Source organism: Ochlerotatus camptorhynchus, unplaced genomic scaffold (genome assembly GCF_037179485.1).
Source record: "Ochlerotatus camptorhynchus isolate MF236.1 unplaced genomic scaffold, CSIRO-AGI_Acam_v1.1 ptg000082l, whole genome shotgun sequence".
Lineage (NCBI taxonomy): Eukaryota > Metazoa > Arthropoda > Insecta > Diptera > Culicidae > Ochlerotatus > Ochlerotatus camptorhynchus.
In genome coordinates this window covers 2,774,688-2,797,288 of record NW_027040572.1, presented here as the reverse complement: position 1 = coordinate 2,797,288, position 22,601 = coordinate 2,774,688, and the positions used below count along the sequence as shown (strand labels likewise).

The 22,601-nt window shown below is 38.5% G+C and overlaps 1 protein-coding gene across 7 annotated transcripts in view; it reads left to right on the top strand.

The window, feature by feature from the left end:
- The window catches only part of LOC135698113 (phosphatase and actin regulator 4B-like), a 540,677-nt gene that overhangs the window by 319,131 nt on the left and 198,945 nt on the right, over positions 1-22,601 (top strand). Inside the window, exon 1 of one of the 7 annotated variants that reach the window (XM_065217987.1) lies at positions 14,488-16,250. The exons of the other annotated variants lie outside the window; for them this stretch is intronic. Coding sequence (XP_065074059.1) covers positions 15,920-16,250 — 331 coding nt within the window. The 5' untranslated portion in view covers positions 14,488-15,919. Of the gene's footprint in view, positions 1-14,487; positions 16,251-22,601 lie in introns of those variants that run through there. 7 annotated transcript variants of the gene reach the window in all.

Below are 22,601 nucleotides of genomic sequence, written 5' to 3'. Positions count from 1 at the left end.
CAAAAAAAGGTTATCTTCCATTTAATTCCACTTAATTAATTTTGGTATCCATGACAGATTATTAGTTAGGTAGGTTCCGATTCAACACATTGTAGTTTCATTTATATACCTGTGATCTTGACTTTTATACCTAGGGGATGAGTACTTAAGGGGGTTAGATTTTGATAAGTTCTTTAGTGGGAATGACACTGATTTTTTATTAATTACTTTATTTGTACAGGCTCAATCGAATAAACTTTACAGAGCCGAATTATCATTTTCGTTATACATTATTGATGTCTTATATTATATATAAGTTAAAGGAGCTGGACCGGATACTCGCGGTTGTCTCGAGGTTAGTGGAGATTTACAATTTTTTTGGATGGGAAAAGGGAGAGGGAGGTTTGAAATGTGGTTTTCGATACAAATATTTAATTAATCCTAAAACATGAACTAATTTCTATTCATCTTGAAAACAAACATCAAAAAAAACTACACGCACAATACACAAACTAAACACAAGGTTAATAAAACTTACAATCTAAGGTTAGTATTCTTAAAGTAAACATATATGAGTTTCATAAACTCCAGATCACGTCTAGCCAAAATATCCCGAACTGGAACATTAGGTTGTCTACCTCGAGCCCGAAGGGAATCGCACAGCTCAGATCTGACTCCACGATGCTCAGCACAAGACCAAAGGATGTGATCGGCGTCTTGGTAACCTTGTCCACATTCACAGAGATTGCTGTCTCCCAGCCCAACACGGAACAAGTGAGCGTTTAACGAATAGTGATTGGACATGAGGCGAGACATCATACGAATGAAGTCTCGACCCACATCCAACCCCTTGAACCAAGGACTCTTCGACACCTTAGGGATGATCGAATATAGCCATCGTCCCAAACTCCCTTCACTCCACTTATTCTGCCAGCTGACGAGTGACTGTTGACGATAAATGAAGAAAAATTCGTTGTAGGCGATTTGTCGATCGTAAATATCGCCTTCCATAGCGCCCACCTTAGCAAGTGAGTCCGCCATCTCATTGCCCGGAATCGAGCAATGAGATGGGACCCATGCAAAGGTGATGACAAAAGATCTTAAAGATAAAGCACTTAAAAGCTCTCGTATTTTCATGAGAAAATACGAGGAGTGCTTTACCGGCCTCATGGATCGAATAGCCTCGACAGAACTGAGACTATCCGTAAAAATAAAATAGTGATCTGGTGCAAGTGAGGCGATCGTTTCTAGCGTATAGTGTATTGCCGCCAGTTCAGCAACATATACGGAACAAGGAGCTTGAAGCATTCGAGAGGCGCTATGAATTTCGTTAAAAATACCAAAACCAGCGGACGACTCTATTAGTGATCCATCTGTGAAGAACGATCTTGCGGAATCAACTTGGCCAAACTTTGCAGCGTAAATTGACGGAACAATCATGGAACGATGATGTTCTGGGATCCCACGAATCTCCCGCGTCATAGATAAATCAAAACTAACTGAATTGCCGAAGTCAGAGAAGCATACACGATGAGGATTATGCTGTGAAGGGCTGACATCCTGTGTTATGTACACGTAGTACAATGTCATAAAACGAGTTTGGGGGTTTAGCTCAAGAAGCTTCTCAAAGTTTGCAATCACCAGTGGGTTCATAATTTCACAACGGGTGAGGAGCCTGAGGGATAATTCCGAAAACCGATCAGATAGTGGCAACATGCCCGCTAACACTTCGAGACTCATCGTATGAGTCGAGTGCATGCATCCTAACGCGATACGAAGACAGCGATACTGGATCCGTTCCAGTTTGATGATGTGCGTTTTAGCCGCCGACTGGAAGCAAAAACTACCGTACTCTAAAACCGATAAAATCGTTGTCCGGTACAACGTCAGAAGATCTTGTGCATGGGCTCCCCACCACGTTCCGGTAATTGATCGAAGGAAATTGATCCTTAGTTGGCATTTTCGTCTCAGATACTCAATGTGGGATCTCCAGGTGCATTTGGAATCGAACCAGACCCCGAGATATTTAAAACACATGGAATGAGTGATCGGTTTACCCAAAAGTTGAAGCTTCGGTTGTGCTGGGCTATGCTTCCTAGAAAAAACGACTAACTCAGTTTTCTCCGTGGAGAATTCGATACCTAGCTGAATAGCCCAAGTAGACAAATTGTCTAAGGTATCCTGTAAGGGTCCTTGCAGGTCGGCCTCTCTGGGCCCTGTCATAGACACAACTCCGTCATCTGCAAGTTGTCTCAGCGTGCAGTTGTCACTTAGACAATTGTCAATTTCTCTGACGTAGAAATTATACAAAAGGGGGCTTAAACATGAGCCCTGGGGGAGGCCCATGTAACTAAATCGAGAAGCTGTAGAGTTTCCATGAGAAAAGCTCATATGTTTCTCTGACAGCAAATTGTACAAAAAGTTATTAATTAATGGAGAAAGGCCACATGCGTGGAGTTTGTCTGAAAGGACCTCAACCGATACTGAATCAAAAGCCCCCTTAATATCCAAGAACACAGAAGCCATTTGCTCTTTTTTAGCAAAAGCCAACTGAATTTCGGTGGAAAGCAACGCGAGACAGTCGTTCGTTCCCTTGCCCCTACGGAAACCAAATTGAGTATCTGAGAGTAGGTGGTTCGTCTCAACCCATTTGTCCAAGCGAAAAAGGATCATTTTCTCCAACAATTTTCGAATGCACGATAACATCGCGATGGGACGATACGAGTTATGATCTGAAGCCGGTTTTCCAGGCTTTTTAATGGCTATAACTCTCACTTGCCTCCAATCATCCGGAACAATATTGAGCTCTAGGAACTGACAAAACAAGTTCAACATGCGCCTCTTAGCGACGTCTGGGAGGTTCTTCAACAAGTTGAACTTGATTCTATCAGCCCCCGGAGCCGAATTGCCACACGAAAGGAGCGCGAGTGAGAGCTCCAGCATTGAAAAAGGCTGGCTGATCTCGTCTACCGAATTCGTCGTTTCGCGAGGAATCATCCGTGCCGGCACGGAATCAGGACATACTTTTCGTGCGAACTTAAGAATCCAACGATCTGAGTACTCCTCGCTCTCGTTGTTTGAAGATCGGTTACGCATCCTTCGCGCCGCATTCCACAGCGTATTCATCGACGTTTCGCGCGATAATCCGTCCACGAATTGCCGCCAGTATCCGCGTTTCTTGGCTTTCATGAGGCTTTTGAGTTCGCGTTCAAGAGTCGAGTACGCTTCGAAATACACGGGTGTTCCACGTTTCCGGAAAAGCTTAAACGCGTCGGACTTTTTACGATAAACCTCTGTGCATTGGTGGTCCCACCAAGGGGAAGGAGGTTTCCTACGCAAAGACGTTCCAGGAACCGACCGAGTTTGAGCTCGAAGCGCGCTGTCCAAGATCAGATTGGAGAGGATGTTATATTCCTCCAACGGTGGAAGCCCTTCTACCGACGACACGGCTTCCTCTATCGCGGTCTTGAACGTTGTCCAATCGATATTACGGGTGAGGTCGTACGCGACGTTAACGGATTCCGACGGATTGAACCCACTGGCAATCGAAATTTTGATCGGCAAGTGATCACTACCGTGGGGATCTTGGATCACATTCCACGTGCAATCCAACGATAATGAGTTAGAGCAAAGTGTGAGGTCTAATTTACTTCCATTCGAGGATGGTCCAGCCAAACGTGTTACTTCTCCATTGTTAAGTATTGTCATATTGAAGTTATCACAGAGGTCATATATAAAAGTAGAACGGTTGTCATCATACAGTTCCCCCCAGCCTGTACCGTGGGAATTGAAATCTCCCATGATCAACCGTGGAGCAGGAAGTACCGAACATATATCTGAAAGTTGTTTTCGATTAACAACGGCTCTAGGAGGAATATAAACAGAAGCAATACAAAGGCTCTTACCTTTAAAAATAGCCTGACATGCGATAACTTCAATACCTGGAAATTGTGGAAGATTCACTCTATAGAAGGAATGGCACTTTTTGATCCCCAAAAGTACCCCTCCTCCACGCGAATCCTCACGATCCAGTCGAATAATGTTAAAATCATAAAAAGGAAGATCAATATCTGAAGAGAGCCAAGTTTCACAAAGAGCAAATGCATCACAATCATTATTGTGAACTAAAAACTTAAAAGAGTCTAATTTAGGAATAAGACTTCGACAATTCCACTGTAGAATAGTGATCAAATCCCCGACCTCGTTTGGAAAATTATCCATCGAAGGAAATGATTGCTGCAAGGAGGGGCCATTTCAATGTCAATTGCTTTAAGAGGGTCTTCACAGTAGGAAGCATTGCCAGAACAATGCTTTTCAGAGGATCAGAAATATTCAGGTACTTGAGGATATCGTCCACAATTTTATCAAATGAGAACAACCCAGATGAAGAAGGGGCTTCTGTTCTTAAAAATGGGACATCAGGGGTTTTGGATGTCCCCGGGAGAGGTGGAAAATCCTGGGTATAGTCAGTTCTTCTGAATCCAGGAGGAGTAGAAACTTCCTTTTTTCCACCACTCCTTGATTTGGGCAAGCTGATTTGAGGTTCTTCATTCTCAACTTTCCGCGAACGGATGCGTTTTCGTTTCCGTGCTGAAAAAAGGAAAGAAGTTCCCTCCTCAGCCAAGTCAGAGTCAGTCTCGTCATCTGACAAAAGAGAAAAGGGATTTTTGTCGTTGGTCGATGGCGTGGCCGTCTTAAGCATTTCTGCAAAAGACTGCCGGGAACGTTCCTTAAGTGAGCGTTGTAATTTCTCCCCGCGTTGTTTGTACACCGGGCATGACGAGATACCATGAGGAGTTCCCTTACAGTACACGCATTTTGGTGCAGTGACTGTGCAGGCGCCATCCTCGTGCTTCTCCCCGCATTTGGAACAGCGTGCCTTGCTGCCACAGTGGGACGCCGTATGTCCCAACTGCTTACAGTTTTGGCAGTTCATGACCCGGGGAACGAACAAGCGCACAGGTAGTCGAAGTTTTCCCAGCTCGATGTAGTGAGGAAGGGCTGAACCAGAAAAGGTCACACGGAACGAGTCTGTGGGGGTAAAACTCTTTTTACCCTCGCTGACAGATACTGAGCCCAGTTTTTGGACATCCAGTATCTTCACCGGGGGAAGCAAACGGTTCTTGAAACGGCCAACCGCCTGCTTCTCCAAGATCTCGGGGGTCAGACTCGCTTCGGTGACCACACCTTCGATCTCCACATCACGAGCTGGGATGTAAACTCTATACTCGAGCGTGAAGAGCTGGGAGGCAGCAATCTCGTTAGCCTGCTTCAGGTTAGAGACGGAGACACGAAGTTTATTGTGCTTAACCTTCGTGATTTCAGTCACGGCCGAGTATCGCTTCGTCAGATCATTCGTAATTTGCATTACATTCAAAGGTTTGTTTCTGGGCTGAAAGTAGACAACCCATGGGCCAGTCGAGTCATCTGGATAGGCTCGCGATCGGGGGTTTATCTGAGCCTGTCCTTTGCCAGACTGAGACGATGCACCAGGGATGACATCATCTTTCTTCTGAGATGACGTACGTTTTCGACCCTTCTTGCCATCGCGTGGCAAAGTGGTGTCATCTTCCGACAAAACGTCCATTTCGTCTTGCGACAAAATGTCCATTTTGCCGTACTAGTGGGAGCGAAAAACGCTCTACCACTGAAACGATAATCACTCGGACACAATACACAAAAAAAAACTACAAACACAGAACACAAACTTAAAATTTAACAGATGGGCGAAAGAGAGAAACAAGAACAAAAACTTATCTGATACTCCTATACTACTACCACCGAGCGTTTAAACAGCAGCAGCGGAGCGACGCGCAGCGTGGGTGATCTTCGATCAGCGTGTGCGGGCGGTCTTCGTTGGTGTGTGCTTGTATGAGGGTCGGCACTCAGCTGAACACACGATGATAGATGAGCGGTGTAAATGCGGAGGCAGATGCTGACACTCGATGACGATGATCCGTGTGCAGGTATGCGTTACCACGCACCGATGGTGCGCAAAATGGTTGGCGAATTGGCAATCGCCAAAACAATTTTCCTTCCGATGATGCCGAAAACACACTTTCTTCTCAGAAAAAAACTCACTTTTAGTTAATTGTTTAACTGGGAACTATGTCAGGAAACACTAAGCGAGAAAAACTGATAATTTAAATCAAGTGAATATCGAGAAAACTTCCAAAATAGCGGAGCGCGAACTAAGTCGACCGTACTTCTTGCTAGGACGCAGTGGAGTGGGAATGACACTGATGAAGACTGCACATTGTAGTCGAAATACGTATCTGTCATGGATACCAAAATTAATTAAGTGGAATTAAATGGAAGATAACCTTTTTTTGCTGTTTTATTAAAGCATTCCGCTAACAACCCAATTTCATTACTTCATTATGATGGCTACCAAGCCTTTGGGATTTTCCTTATTAGAGAGTTGAATAGATTTTTCTCCTTTAGCTTACTTAAATCTTTGGTTTTAATTAGTTAGGTAGGTTCCGATTCAACACATTGTAGTTTCATTTATATACCTGTGATCTTGACTTTTATACCTAGGGGATGAGTACTTAAGGGGGTTAGATTTTGATAAGTTCTTTAGTGGGAATGACACTGATGAAGACTGCACATTGTAGTCGAAATACGTATCTGTCATGGATACCAAAATTAATTAAGTGGAATTAAATGGAAGATAACCTTTTTTTGCTGTTTTATTAAAGCATTCCGCTAACAACCCAATTTCATTACTTCGTTGTTGTACTTGTTACTTGTTGCATTCACTGAAAAATAATGGTGGGTTATGTTAGCTCTGGTTCATCATACATAAAAGATACAGGGGCTTATTACGGATGTCACTTCACGGTGAAAACTTGTCACTTGTCGTCACGGTGAAGTGAATCCCATTTGATTTGTATGGCAATCACGGCTGTTATTTCGAATATCACTTCCTTATCACCGTGTAGTGACACCCGTAATAAGGTCCAAAGACTTCAAATATTGACAAAAGTTGTAGTTAATCGTAAAACCTACAAAAGCTTCATGAATCATTTTACGGAATTCTGTTGATGAAAAAGTAATAGGTTGTATCTGAGTATGTTGTAAGACTCAATCATAGATTTGACGTAGGATTACGAAAGGTAGTTTTGATGTCACAGCAAAAGTAAAGTAAATATAAAATTCAATTCTTAACTCGTTCTCAGTGAAAAAAGTTCGATCGTTTGAAATTCGGAAGCAATTTGTTTCAGAGGTGCTCTGTCGGTGTCCATGTAGTACAATCCAATCCTGGACGTGTGTCTTGGATACAAGCTCTTACTTGAACTCTTGAGTTAACTCTATTATCAGTCATTTGTGGTCTTGAAAAGGACCGATGAGTTCGAAGCTTGGATGCCAGTTCAGAACAATGCTGTGGAATTTTTTCCTAGATATTCTGGAGATGAAAGCGGTGCGAAAATGAAAAATGAATTAGGGAAAACACATCAATCGCAAAATTTAAGCCTATTGGACGGTACCTACGTTTATGCTTTTTGATGCAAATTTTAAGCATTTTCTATTAAGAGAATTCGGCAAGATTTTTTTTTTTTTTTGCATAATTACCTTAATAGGAAGAGCTTAAAATTTGCATGAAAAGGCATACAGATAGGTACTGTCTGGCATGCTCAGTGCTCGGTATCAATAATCGGCGACTGTGTTAGGGAAACCACTTTTTCCATCACGGAAACGCCTCGTTTTCTGATGACAAAATTACGCATTTTGGTGCAAAAAACGCACGGAATTTAAGGCTTATTCAATAAATAAAAAAAGGAAAATTAATTGGAGGAATTGCTTGTTAAAGTCCAATCGTGGCTGGCAGCAAGGCGAGCGAATGTTCAATGAACATTAACTCTTAAACAACAATAATTTATGGTGGTCCTGAAAAGAACCGTTTTGTCGTGATGGTTGAGTAATACTGAGCTATTAGGCTGTTCAACACGGATAAGACTGGCGAGTTGTATGTTGTTTGGATCAAAGGTGACGCGCTTGTCATAGATGGCACACAGCGATTCACGATTTGCAACAGTAGTGATGCGGCTTCTTCCTCCTCCTTGTGGGCTGCAGCTCGCTGCTTGCGGGCAGCCTTTCGTTGTGTACTAGAGAACAATGTTCAACGCCACGTGTGAAAGCACTGCTGCTGCTGATTATGATGACGACCGACCGGACACCACCACACACGGTCATTGAATAAGCACTGTTCGGCGAGACTGGACGGAATTTAAATTTGAAATCTGTGTTAGGGAAAGTGCTTTTTGCAGGCAGTGATAATTTTGATCACCATTGCAACAGTTTGACATTTGTGTAATTTTTAATAATGACCTATTGAAAATTGATAAAGTGTTCATTTAAGCAGATTTGTAGAAAAAATTCCAATCGATTGGTTTGTTTAGAATTAAAAAATTCATTCGCTATTGACAAAGTAATAAGTGGTCAAAACCTGACCACTGTTAGTAACGCGGTCGATTTTGGTTTTTTTTTTAAATTGAACCCTCAATATGTTGCTGAAAGACGTAATCCTACGTCGAAAAATTCCTTTCTAACAAGAGTTAATAATGGATTTGTATTAGGACAGATTTGTATAAATTGTATATATTGCGTATTTTGCATAAAAGTAGACTCCTGCGCTGAAAATAATCCCTAGTAATTGTTTTCACTCTGGTATGAAATATATATATTAATTTTCAAAGTTCTATCACCACTAGAATGTCAATCTGATATCCTATAGTAAAATTCAGCGTTAAGGTAGATGTACCAGCTATGGCTATACGTTTCCATTATAGCTTTTGGTTATTCCATAGTTTATAAATAATAGGAACACACCAAAATCAATAAACTTCAACATACGGTGAAATTTTTACGCTAGTAGCTTCAAAATCAATCGGTGCATAAATTATCATAAGCTAGTTGTCTCATAATTACTCCACAATATTTCAATCGATTTTTCATCGCTACATCCATCTGGATGTAATGTACCTTGAATATTTATAAGGTCGTGGAAACCAACTATGAAATTAACTCGTACTACATTGAAAGAAAGAGTTCACCTGATGTAATGAACAAATATAATTTTATTTTTGAACGCCGCCATCTTTTCGTAGTCGGCATAAAACCGTGAACACATATCAACCCAAGCGCCAATTTTTTTTTAATTATTTGAAAGGCTCAATCGCGTTAGATTTACGGAGCCGATAATCCCTAGTACTTTGTTTGTAATAAAATTCACTTAAATCTATGTCTAGTAGCAGTTGGGCCGAATACTCGCGGCTTACCCGAGGATAGAGGGGTGCATTGTCGAAGGATAGAAATAGAGGAGGAGCTTGGGGATAGGGTTTCGTTGTTTCATTGCGTCAAATAAGTTAATAGGGTAGGTGTACCAGTTATGGCCATACGTTCCTATTATGATGTGTTACAGTTATGGCCTATGGAATTCTCATAGGCCATAATTGGAACACACCATAATAAGAACCTATAGGCATAACTGGTACATCTACCCTAGTTGATATTATTCTAGGTGTACGTTCCTGAAACCTTGACTGGTTATTTATAAAATATTCAACATAAACCTTGGTATGGTTTTGAGTTTGATTAATTGAGTTGGAATTTCGAGCAAATTGCTATATTTTTTATGTCAAGGAGCAAAAGGAGTTGTGATTTCGGCCATTTGTTTTAAAATCATAGATATTTTATCTGGCTTAACAAATTTCCACGGAATCATATTTAAATTTCTTTTGAAACTGTCCTGAGAATTCGATCGCATTGAAATTCTTCTCAAAATTTAATTTTACCTCTAGCGAAAACTCTTCTCAGAAAATCTTCGAAATTTTCGACAGCCATCTTTTCCAATTTTCCTAAGAATTACTTTTTAATTTTTTTTTCAATTTAATTTTAATAAGCCTCTGATTACGATTTTTTGTATTTTTCTCGGAATTCACTGGAAAGCTGCTTATAATTTTCTCATAAGATTTATCTAGACGCTAAGATGCACATACCTCAAAGTCTGTAAAGAATACCTAGCTATCGGTAATCAAAAATTTCCTAATTTATAGTAAAAGATAGCCTATTTATAGTAAGCAGTAACGATTTTTATCGGTAAAAATACCGATAATTTAAGGTAATCGTAGTCTAGAATGAAGGTGTTATCATTCAAATAAACTTGATGTTCTCCTCAAAATCCCCATACAATTCTCATCAAAATCACATTGGAATTCTTCATGACGTTCTCTTCGAACTGTTTCAAGAATAACATCGGAATTCAATACAGAACTTCATTTCTTCTCCACATAACTCCCATGGAATTCATCTCAAAATTATGTTGAAATTCTTGGAAGAAGAATACAGTCCCAGAGCTTCAAAAATTGAAATTCAAAAGGCCTTGAAATTTTCCCAGAACCGATTATAATGATTTTTTTATGTTAAAATCTTGAATCTTGGAAACCTTTTAAAATCCATCTTATTGAGTACTTTGCTCAGTCGAATTAACGATGTTGTTATTTTTTTTTCTAAATCTAGTAGGGTAGAGCGCTACTTCGTCGTAATCGCACATTTTCGTTCTATCGAGCAGAAATCATCAATAATATCCATAATTTCACCGTACATAAATCAATAATACGTTTGTTTCGATTTGTTAGCTCATAAGTTACAACACAAAGCCTATACGAGTGCGTTGTTTGAATATTTAAACTCTTTGTTCTCAAAACAAAAGAAGCGCTCCTAGTAAATCCAATATTTCTGTCTTCATTCGTAGAACGAAGAAAAACCTAGAAAAACCAAGGATGGAATTGAAACTCGTAGAACGAATTTGCAATCAAGAAGCAGTTTTAGATTTCTTACAATTTCTCAATAATTTGTGACTCTTTTTCAAATCCAACGGTACGTATAGAAAGGTAAATAAATTTGAGAGTAATATATAGTAGAATCACTCTATTTTTGAGTTCTAATCCGTTCGAAAAAAAAAGAGTTTAAGTGTGGGTTATGCTTAGTAGGACGGAAATTAGATTCAAAACCCTATCACGAAAATTTTTATAAGTCAAAAATCTTGAAAAATGTCGTTGCGTTAGACCGAAGACAACATATCAAGAAGACTGGCAACTCTCTCATTTTCTCATACGACCGGATAGGACGAATTGGATAGCAAAGTTTCCATCCTCAGAAGAAAGGTTTGTCTATTTGCTCATTTTCCTATGCGTTGCTTCCACCTTCGCTCGAGCGTTATTGTATCTGTCGCTTGGATTGTGGTAAATTTGCCAGTCTTCTTGATGTGTTGTCTTCGCTTAGACTCTAAACAAATGTCAAAACCTCAGAATCATAGAAAGTTTGCATAGTTGGAGATGCTTAATGTCAATATCAGACTTAAAGTAAAATGTTCATACGATAGATGAGGAGATGAAAGTATAGAGTTGATAGTTCTGTTAGAGTACGGCTGTGTGAAAATTGTGTATAGAAAATCGAAAACGAGCAAAGGACAATTTTGAGAAAGCTACGAATTGGATCGAGCATTCTCTTTTCCAAACTCTTGCCACCACTGGCTCAACCAGTTTTATCCAGTAAAATTTGTTTAAGTAAGATAACCAGTACAGAATGATGAAGATGATTTTACTTTAAACTTTTGAATTGAAATTGAAATCTGTAAATGCAGTCTCCTAATGCAATATTGCAATTTAAATCTGCGAAATGTGTAGTGAAGCTACCATCAAGGCAACGGGCCACAGCATCGACATGCATTTTGCAGGTTTGATATTATGACAGTTAACATGACTTTATGCCAAAGTTAACCTAACTGATGTTGAGAACTTGTAACAAATAAGTAAGTTTCAGATCAATGGAATCATCTAAAATCTTGCCGTCAATATGAATGATGTATCTCTGTTGTTTATCTACCAATATTATTTGAAATTATCAGGCCTTCTTAAGCTTTCGTCATATTCTCTTGTGAATTTAGTTAACGAAATTGAAGTAATATTTTAACTGTTCTTATGTCTACTCATTTAGCTAAATAAAATTTTCTGATATTTCCGGATTTGTCCAAAACTTTCCGGATAATTTCCATGTTTATAAGAAAGCTGTTTTCTATTTGCGTTAAAATATGTTTTTTTAGAAAACCATCAACTTTCTTCCCACAAACGATTTCAAGACATGACAACCACTTTTACAATCGAAACAAATAAAAGTGGAAGTTTAACATTTACTTAAGTCTAAGATCTCATAAAATATCAAAATTTCAGTCCAAGATCTAGAAACTGTTCAAAGTGGCATAATCTCAGAATTAGAAGAATGAAGTCTCAGCCATTTGATTTCAAGTTTCCAACCTTAGAAATATGAAAATTTGGCATTTGAAATATGTTTGCTAGTTTTGGAACTTGAAAACTTGAAATGAAGCACCCTGAACCTTGAAGATTTTTCTAAATCCAGGAAAATACACAATTTTCTAAATATGCAATCTTAAAAAATCTAAGCCACAGAATTTCTAATTTTCCGAATCCTTGAATCTCGATCTTTTTTCTGTGTCCGGGATCTTGAAAATTTGAATGGAAAAATTGAATGGAAAAATTGAATTCTTTTATATTTTCCACCAATAGTTTTCAAAATCTTTTTAAGAGCACTCTTTCAGTTAACTCAGCAATGCTCTTCATATTATAAATAATTCTACCTATTCCTCGAAAAATGCTCCTGAAAAAAATCACTTGAAGTTCTTCTCAGCATGCAGTTAGTATTCTTCTGAAATTATCATATTTTGCTCATAATTTCTTTTGAATTTTTTGAAAATTATCACCAGAATATGCTTGGAATACTCCTCAGACTTTTTTTTTATTTGGAACCGACTGAAGGTAGCCACTTATGTCCAATCTGGTCCACACAAAAGCGACTAAAAGTAGATTAATATAGATTCTTACTGCCAAAACAAACCAGGTGTACATTCTTAGTCGAGCGGTTAATCAAGGCACTTCAGTTTCGCTGTCAAAACCAATATGTGCTGTATTTATAAAGTCTTGAAGAAATTTAAAATACAAGACATTTGTACAGCTGATGTTGACAACTCATTTACGAGATGCTTTGGCATGAGTTCATTGAAAATAATCTAGTGAACCCAAATATTTGTGCATACACACCTTTTTCGCCGAGAGGTGCGGTTTGTTTCTTTTATATTTTTCATATTGAACGGCATTAAAGTGTTAGTTAATTTGAAGCGCTTTTCTACTTTCCAATTCGGCACAAACCAATGCAAGAAATTTTTTCATATTGTTGTTTTTAAACACACTGCAGTCTTCTACACTCCCCTCCCCCACTTCTCGTTCGACTCTTATTGTTTTAGAAATCAGAATGCTGTCTCTGATAAAAGGTACAAACAGTAGGTAGGAATACTCCAGCAGGCTGAGGAGGCTCGTTACTCCATATTCCCAAATTTATCCGTGTAGCAACCCGCTAATTCATACGATGCCTCTCTAGCTTGCATCAGAAACGCTTGTTTTTTATCCCATCGTAGAAAATGTTCCCCTTCCGATTGTATTAGTTTATCTAACCTCTGGTCAAGCCATCGGAGATCGTCTGCGGTGGGCTACATCCGCCTTTTTTACTGGCTAGCTCGAGCCTGAGGCCAAGTAAGGCTCAAGGTCGGTTTTTCGCTTCATGGACACTGTGATTAGAAGGACAAATAACACCACTAAATGCACCTTTTATAGAGTTTTATTAAACTTACGGTGTGTCTTGTGTGGATGTGTGATTGTTTGCGGTTCCGTGCTATTTGACCGAATGCCATTTCGTCGAATTCAAAAAAAAAAATAACAATCAAACACGCAAACCAAAAATCTATTACAATGAATGTTAGTTCCTATCATCATTTGTTCATGAACATCGCAACGAATGTTAGAAATTGACCATGCAGGCGATGTAATGGGTTTTTGCCTTTTTTTTATTTCGTGTTCTATCTACGCTTTCAACTATATCAGTAAGCTTGTAGAACGACGCACATTGTAGAACATTGTAGACCGACGCACGCACTTGCCTCGAATCTCTCCAGCAGAAAAAGCATACGAAGTCGAGTATGCGAGAAAATGAGCGCTTCATGTTTGCTTGTAGGCTAGGTCTCCACTAACATCCTCTGATGATGAATCCCACATAATTGTAAGCGAATCTTACATCCCCCGGTTGGGTGAAGGAAAAAAGTCAAAAATTTTTAAATTTCCCATCAAAGTTTCCAATCGGAATCACAATCCAAGTAACAATTTTGGTTTTATAAGGGTTCTGTAGATCATGATTTGGACTTGCAGAATGTTATAAAACCTCGATAAAACCTGCAATGTTACTTGGGAAATGACCAAATTCCGTGGCAAGTTTCATAACTGTAAACAGGCAGGAAACCGTTGTTCAGTGGGTGTAATATGGGACTTTTTTTTCGTAGGGGGATTCGAACTTTTGAATATGGAGCTTTGTTCGCATTGAAGGTAGAGAGACCAAGCCCGTTAATGTCATTTTTACGCAATATAAAGCTGATTTACGGCTTTCAATTGTGATATTAGCCTTATATCAGCATTATTTTGCACTTTTTCCATGACCTTGATGGTAACTTGGGAGGCGCAAGCAGAGCTCACTCACTATTTACCTAAGTACACCGCTACTATCTCGGTTGACTGAACTGGTTCAAATAAGTACAACTGCAAGTAGCTCCCTTGGCACGCCTCTGCTTCCCGCTCAAATGCTCACCGCGTTCCGGTCAACTGGTGGTTGGGGTTGAGTCGAATTTTCGAAAATCCCACCATTCTCAGAGATCACACTCTGAGAATGAATTTTCTCATTCGGGAAAACTTTGCTCACCGCTCCGTTTTCCGCCTGAAACCCGGCCTGGCCGCGCTGAAACAGCAGCAACGGCAGCGGCAGCTTCAGTCATTTTCCGGATCCCGTTCAGTTCGTTTACCAACGACGACGCGCGTGCAGAAATAGACGCAAGTGTTGTATCTTTCCCACACCTCATACACTACTCACTTACTTTGTGCTCAACAACCCGCATCCGTAGGAATCAATCCCGCTGAAGTTTCCCCAAAGTGTTTACCACCCAAGTTTTAAAGTAAACAGCAGGAAAAAACTGACCGTGTGAAGTGTAGGCACTGCTGTCAGGGGTGTGGAAAGTGTGCGGTCGATCCCTTTTATTGTCATCCCTTTTGGAGGGATTTTCCTCTCAAGAGGAAAGAGTGGAGAAAAGTGTTTCCCTTGTTATGAGTTGAAGTTTTCGAAGAAGAAAAGTGTAAATACTAGCCCCCTCGAAGATTTACAAGCGGAGGAAAACGCAACGAGGGGCAACGAGCTTCCTGTCCATCTACGAGTAGAAAGCAAATATTTGGCAGAAAAATCAAGATTTACGACGACAGCGTGACTATCATCTCAGTGGTTTCCTACTACCAGTAGTAGTAGTAGTTGTTGACTTTTTTGTCTAGTGAAAGTGTTGCGAAGCCAGACGTCGATGAGAGTGACATATTTTCGTAGGAAGAAACTTTGTCCAGAGGAACTATTTTTGAGAAACGATCTGTTACTATTTCAGTAGTCAAGTGCTACCGCAGTAGGCGCAATTACTAATAAGGAATTTAATGCAGGGATTTTTGAGCTACACTTAGTCGTTGACCCTGAAAATCCCCCCTCGCGCGAAGCGTACACCGTTTGACCTTGGGACCCTAGATCCCACAGAATTGCGATGAAGATTTGCTGTTATACGAAAAATTATCACACGAGGAGCTGGTATCCCGTAGATTTGTGTAGTTAACTCTGTTACTAGATTCGCAGGACTGCAGAGTCCGAGTTGTTGTTCATCGCTTTCGGTGTTTGTTGTTCAACGGTCGTGCCCTCCAACAGTGGTAGAATTCATCAAAGTTCAGTGTTTTGTGTGCGAAACTATTCCGAAACTTAGCTCCTGGAAGTTATCCATCGGCTGAAATCAAGCAAAATGAGCGGCGTGGGATTCCTGGCCACGATGAAAACATTCGCCCCGAGCATTCGGCGTCGTCGTCGGGTCGATAAGCAGAATCTCGAATTACATAACAACAACGGAACGGCCGACAGTGGTGGTGGCGGCGGCGGTAGTGGTAGCCATCGAAGTAGCAGTGCGGCCACTACACCGAACGCCGGACCCACTGAGCGCGGCGAACGCGGAGGCATCGCGGCCGGTATCGTCGGCGTCGGGGAGGTCATTTCGCCGAGCAGCTGGGACATTGTGCCCCCGATTACACCACCGGCCGCGTTCCTACCGCCCGGCTACAAGCGGCTCTCGATGAAGGGTAAGACGAGTTGTATTTGGGACCAGGAGAGCCTGGAATTACTCCCCATGGGCGGTTGCCCAACTGTGGGTGGCACGGTTATGTAATGGGCGTGTTTTCCATCTTCATAAAGCGGCGACGACGGCATAAAGTAACTGGGATTAGTGTTTACTCTTTTGGGCTCAATGAATCGGATCCGGTTGATTAGGGAGATTTTCGAAGTCTTCGCCGTCGTCGACGCTCTTTTCGGGATCGTAATAGCGCAAGCCGAAAGCCTCCAGAGCGGCTCAGTGTCAACAAGTTGATGATGCCGCAGGGGAATTCTGTCGGATGCTATCACGTGCACAAGTTTATTAGATACTGTTGAAATTTTCGCCTTGCAACTTTGCGGTGGTAATAAGGGTATCCATTAAGTCCTTGTGGCATCGGCAAATAAACAGAAGTCAATTTGAATAGTAACCCTTTTACCATCTCTAAGCTAGACATGCTGAAAACTCATCAGAATTCATCAAAGTTCAGCGCAGTCTAATTTATCTCATCGGCTTTTGCAAACTTTGTGGTCTGTCGATATGAACGTCATCTGCCTTGATCATTTCAGATGTTCTGAAAAGTTGTCTACCGGTAGTTTTGTAACAGATAATTAGTTTATAAAGCTCGTTGGAGTTATTCGTAGGTTTGATTTATTAATGAGATCATTCGTTGACAAAGTTTGTCCATCAAGCTACAGACTAAGTAATGCTTCAAAGGCAATATTATATCACTCAAGACCAAGAGGTTTTCTACTTAGTTCTAAGAGCCAATATAGGGGTAATGTCCCTAATATTGGGACCATACATAAATTTTGAAGGAATCATTTTTTTAACCGGCTACCAAAAATATCCATTTGTATTGTCCAAATGACGGATTGTTCTACGAAAAATTGAAGAACAGGAGAGGCCCAATCTTTAGATTTATAGACCACTATTAGAGCCATTTCCCCTATATGGGATGGCAATGAGTTATTTATGTAATTATTCTGCGCTAAAGAGAGAATCTTCACAGATTTCCAAATGGCACTAGGTTTAAGTGATCCGATTAACCGTTGAAAATATCGAATTTCAGAACAGTCTACGCGAAGGTTTAAGGAAACCCGGAAAATGTATGATAACCCTAATGTTAGTCTTAGTGGCCTTAGTGTTGAACCCATGCCTGCAAGCATTTTTTACCAATCCTGATTAATGTGGGCGTCTTAGTGGAATACTTGTATAAAGAGAGAGAAAGATAATGATTTGTAATTTCCATTCAATTCCACTGCCATGCCACTACCACTACACTTGTACTCTGTTGTTGACTATTAGCTAATAAGGTAGTAAAATTAAATGGAAATTACTAATCCTTCTGTCTCATTATTTTTGGTCAATTATTCATTACCAATCAATAATAGCCAATCATCCAATAGAACTGACGCATTGTGCGAAGAATGATTGAGAAAAAGAAGATTTCTCTCGAGGGTCCCAATCTAACAGCCGGTTTCGTTTTGAATTTACACACTAAGTAGGGGGCTAATTAACTTTAATTTTCGTCCGCCCCCTCTAAAATTAACATTCCAGATTTTTTTTTTGAAAAAATACATAAAATACCCTAAAGTTTCTAATGTTTGTGAAATTTATTCTATGCTATCAGATTCTCCGGAGAAAACGCCCATATATGGTAAATTTATTTGGTTAAATTTCATCCCTTTGTTTATGATTTTTTTTTTTTAATTCTTGGACTCTGTTGATGGTAAGAAAATTTGTAAATTAAATGAGTTTTTCTGTTATAACAATAAAACTCTTAAATTTCTTATGCCTTACCGTACCAGAGAATTTATAATTCAAAGTTCTAAGAGTATTTGTAGAAGTTGTAAAATTTTCAGATTTTGTGTTTTTGAATAATGCGAATTTTCAAACGGTGCCATAAAATTTCTTAAGTAATTTCTAATAGTTTCCAATTTTTCCAAACTAAATCAAATCTTCATCAAAATTTACCAGAATTTATGAACAAAATTGTAAAAGGTATGAAAAGATACATTAGGATTCAAACTTATAATTTAATATTCGCCCTCCTTTCTTAGGAAATCATTGTGGATTATTTTTATATTTAAATCAATGCACCCATTTTCAGCAGCAATTGTTTCATGCAATCAGATTCTCCGAAAAAGAGGCTCGATATCGTTTTTTTTTGTGGTGGGTGAAAATTTGCCCTTAGTGTTTCCACTTTCTATGAAAATTCTAAAAAAAATTCTTCTGTGAAATGGTGCTTTTGGTCGCACTAACCATATCGCATATAACCTAAAATTTTGGAAATCTTTCAGATTCGACAATTATTTTCGGAAATGGTTTCAAATGTCTGGAATTTGGCAATAACCAATAAAATTGGTACAAGTTCCAAATACGTAGATGTGAAATTTTGGGTGTCAAATGATGATTTAAAACTTTTTAATACCTGATTCATAACAAGACTTTGTCCAAAAAATTTGATACATTTGAGGAGAATTCAAGAACATAATCATAAAATGTTTGTATGATATATGGAAAATTTGTTTTAATTTTCTTCCACCCTACATTGCAGATTTTTTGAAAATCATACAGTACTCAGTTGCTTTTGTTTTTGGTAGCAATTATTTGAAGAAAACAGATTCCTCAAAACAAGTATATAATAAATATTTTCTTTAGTTTGGGAAAATGAAATTGGTTATTTTTTTTTTATAGATATCTACCATCTAGTGTACCACAGCCAAGAGAACGGGCATGGAAACCCATGCTGGGAGAGATGCTCCTGTTGAGCTTGACTCGAGTTTAAATAAATTATTTTGTTTAATCATAGAATTTTGCTATTATTCACTAGAAAATTGCTTAATATCTAATACCCTAATCTACTGGAACATTTTGATGTAAGTTCTAACTATATAGTAGTTTTGACGTTATATTTTGAGGAGATATAAATCTTCAAATGGTTTCTAATGCTATCAAAATAATTCATGAAAGCCTCATAGTTTTAATGAGTATGCTTCTACTTTAAGCATCAATTGTTTGATGCGGTTCGATTCTGCGAAAATAAATTTTATAGTTTTTTTAAATTTTTAATTTTGAAAATTTCGCCACTAATTTATACCTCAAATTCGTAAAAAGTTTTTGTTTTTTTCATGAATTAAGTGGTGGTCTCAATAGCTTTGAAACTCTCTGCTAATATTTAAAAACTAATAAAAGAATTCTTGAGGTCTGCGAATTGATAGCAATCACACATTTTGATAGAAATTCGAGAAAAATATCAGTGAAATAATTCTTTAAAAACTCTTATTTTTCAATTAAAGCATGTGACAAGTCAACTTGACAAAAAACTCTGAATCATTAATTAAAAATTCAAAGGCCTGGTTTTAGAATGTTTGAAATGCCGCACTTGGCGACATATTTCTAATTAAATTTTCGCGTAGCAACATTCTGAACTAAACATTCAGGGTTCATTGTTTGTTTCAATCGTAGCCTAGTGTTTTCTTCTTTTGGTAGTAATGATTTGATCCGAACAGATTTGCTGGAATGAAAAAAATAAGAAGATAAACATTGGTATGGATGGTGGAAAAGTTGGGACATTTTCGCCCGCTTAATCTAATATAACCTACCGAAGAAAACACATCTCAGGACCAAAGAATCAAAAATATCTCCAAATAACAAAATGACAAGCGCTCAACGAACCGAATGATAACGCTATGTCAGAAGTGGAAAGCAATAATGATATAATCTTCTTCCTTTTTTCATGACAAGCAGCCCGTGCGACACAGCGCACTCAGAGCGGTAGAAGGAAACGAGCACATTGTTGGCAAGCTGCTTCACGAAGTAAAGCCGAAGATGATACACGTGTATTATAGGATTTTTTTTGTAATGTCTTTACTAGATTAAGATCAAGCTATGTCCTCGTCCGTGTATATTGCAACAAAGCAGGCAAGCAATATATCATAATCCTTCTTCCACTCCGATCACGCTATGTTACAGAGCGAGCTTCTCATGGTAGTCGTAGCAACCGTTTTGTCTGTATCGTTGGTTGCTTTATGTGTTTGGATTTGCTGCTCAGGACATGTTCATGAACTATATAGTATTCTCAATAGTTGTGGGAATCAAAAATTGGAAAATTTGGAATGAGAAACTTCCTAATGGTTTCAAAATTCTAAAGTTTTTAAAAACCTTGGGAAAAATCCTTGGGTATTGTAATGTGCAAAGAATGGGACAATTAACTAAGGGAAAAGAGGCGATTTGAAACTTTCAAAAAGACGCCTGGAAGGACTCTTTTTTATAAGAACTAATTTAATTTGAACAAAATGCGTGAAAATCTACAGGTAAATTTACCATTTGTAGAATGAAATAATAAACCGTATGGAATGTACTGGGCCACGTGGACTTGAATTTATCATCACTTTATCAACATTTCACATTTATAAGCCAATAATATTTATCCAAAATTTTAATTTGATTTATTTTTAAAAGTTTCTACTTCTGTTTGGATCAGCTTAATGTTCAAATTTTGTTTTGGAGAATGATTGAACTTTTAAAGAAATTCTTCAATTTCCAAAAAGTTGGTTTCAGAAGCTCTCTGGATTTTCCTTGATAAACCTCCGTATTTTCCATAAAACCACTCTGTTCTGCATTAAAACTTTCACTACTTTCATTTGACGTACAAATAAATAATTGAATTACCCTTGCATATCTACCTCTAATAAGGGACAATGTAATCCTGGATAACCTCTGCACTCTGCAGTCTACAGTCTTCACTTAGAAGCCCTGGTTACCAAAATTGCTGTTATTTGGATTTGTCCATGAAGACCTGTGGACTTCTTTTAGAAAACTTCAGAAACCCTAGGAGGGGTTGTAAGGAACCTATGAAGATTTCTGGATTAGTACTTGCTGACCTCTGAACTAACTGAATACATTTGACCTTGAAGTCCTTTGGATCAATGATGGAAAAGTTCAACAAAACTTACTCGCGATTTTTTTCTATTGCGAACTTCATGAAATTTGAAGGGTCTGTCTTTTGAATTGAAAATATTTTGACAATTTATCTACATAGGTTTAGAGTTTTTGATATTTTTTCGTAGTTCTTACTGAGGTTTTGAAAGGCCTGAATTTTGAAATGTTTTGATCTGTGCAGGATATATATTTACAATTTGTTCAATTCCAAAAATTTAATTTATTTTTTGATATTTCAGGATATGAAGATTGAAATTGGAATTTTTGGGGTCCTAGATTTTTGAAAAATTAATTCTCTGTCTTCCTCGTTTTTCAAAATCCAATATCTACTAAGCCTCAGAAATCTGAAAATTTTGTGAAGTCCATGGTCATTTTTCTTCTTTTGGAATCCTACAATTGTCTCGAAATCCAGGATCAGCAATTCAAGTCATGAGGATTGAATACCTTAAATATTTGCCTTAGATCATAATATCCAAGATAATGGAAAAGAAATGCTTAGTCCATAAATTTTTTAAATGTTTTGAATTCCATAGTTTAGAATAATTTTTCATCGCCTAGATCATGACAATTTTCTGTTGTTGTGAAATCTTGATTTTTATATGCCCAGGATTGTTTAAAAAATAAGAGCTCGAAACTCACAAATTTTTCCTAATCATGAAAACCCATGAGTTTCAGAAATTTATTGTTTATTCATTCCTAAATGTTAGATTAGTTTTACGTTCAATTATTTTGCTTCAAATCTAGTTGTTTTTGTTAAACCGGGAAACCTATCATGGACAACCGGGAAAAACCGGGAAGAAACCGAGAATCTAAAATCTTAAATTCAGTGGCCACCCTGAGCCTTCAACTGCTCCTTAGTGGCTTTGATTTGTGCATAAAGATTAGTAGAATTAATCCTAAACTTGAATGTCTTTTTGCACCACTAAAGGTGCTCAGGATACTTACTCCTTGAAGACCTTGGCCCACTTGTATTTTAAGTACCATGAAATAACATCCCCACGTTCCAAGTTTTATCGAGGCTTTGAAGCATGCATCAGGTCCAAATCATGGTCTTCTAGAGTGTGATAAAATCAAAATTGTTCCTGTACTGGTCCCCTTATAAGTTTCCCAAACTTGTCTTCAAAGGCACAAGGACTTGAATTTCTATGGACTGATTCTTGAAGACATTTGAATTACCCTTCGAAGTACTTTTTACTTCTTCTTGAATTCCTTTGTATTGTCCCTATGAATCCTTTGGCTAGACATTAACGGTATCTAGACTTTCAAGAATATCAGCACTTGTCTTAACTCAACCTCGTAATCTTCTGAGTTTGAAGGTTTTCATAGTGTTCTCTGAAGCACTTTAAATTCTGGACCTAGAAATCTGGATGCTTGAGTTCGCTTGAATTTGGATTGA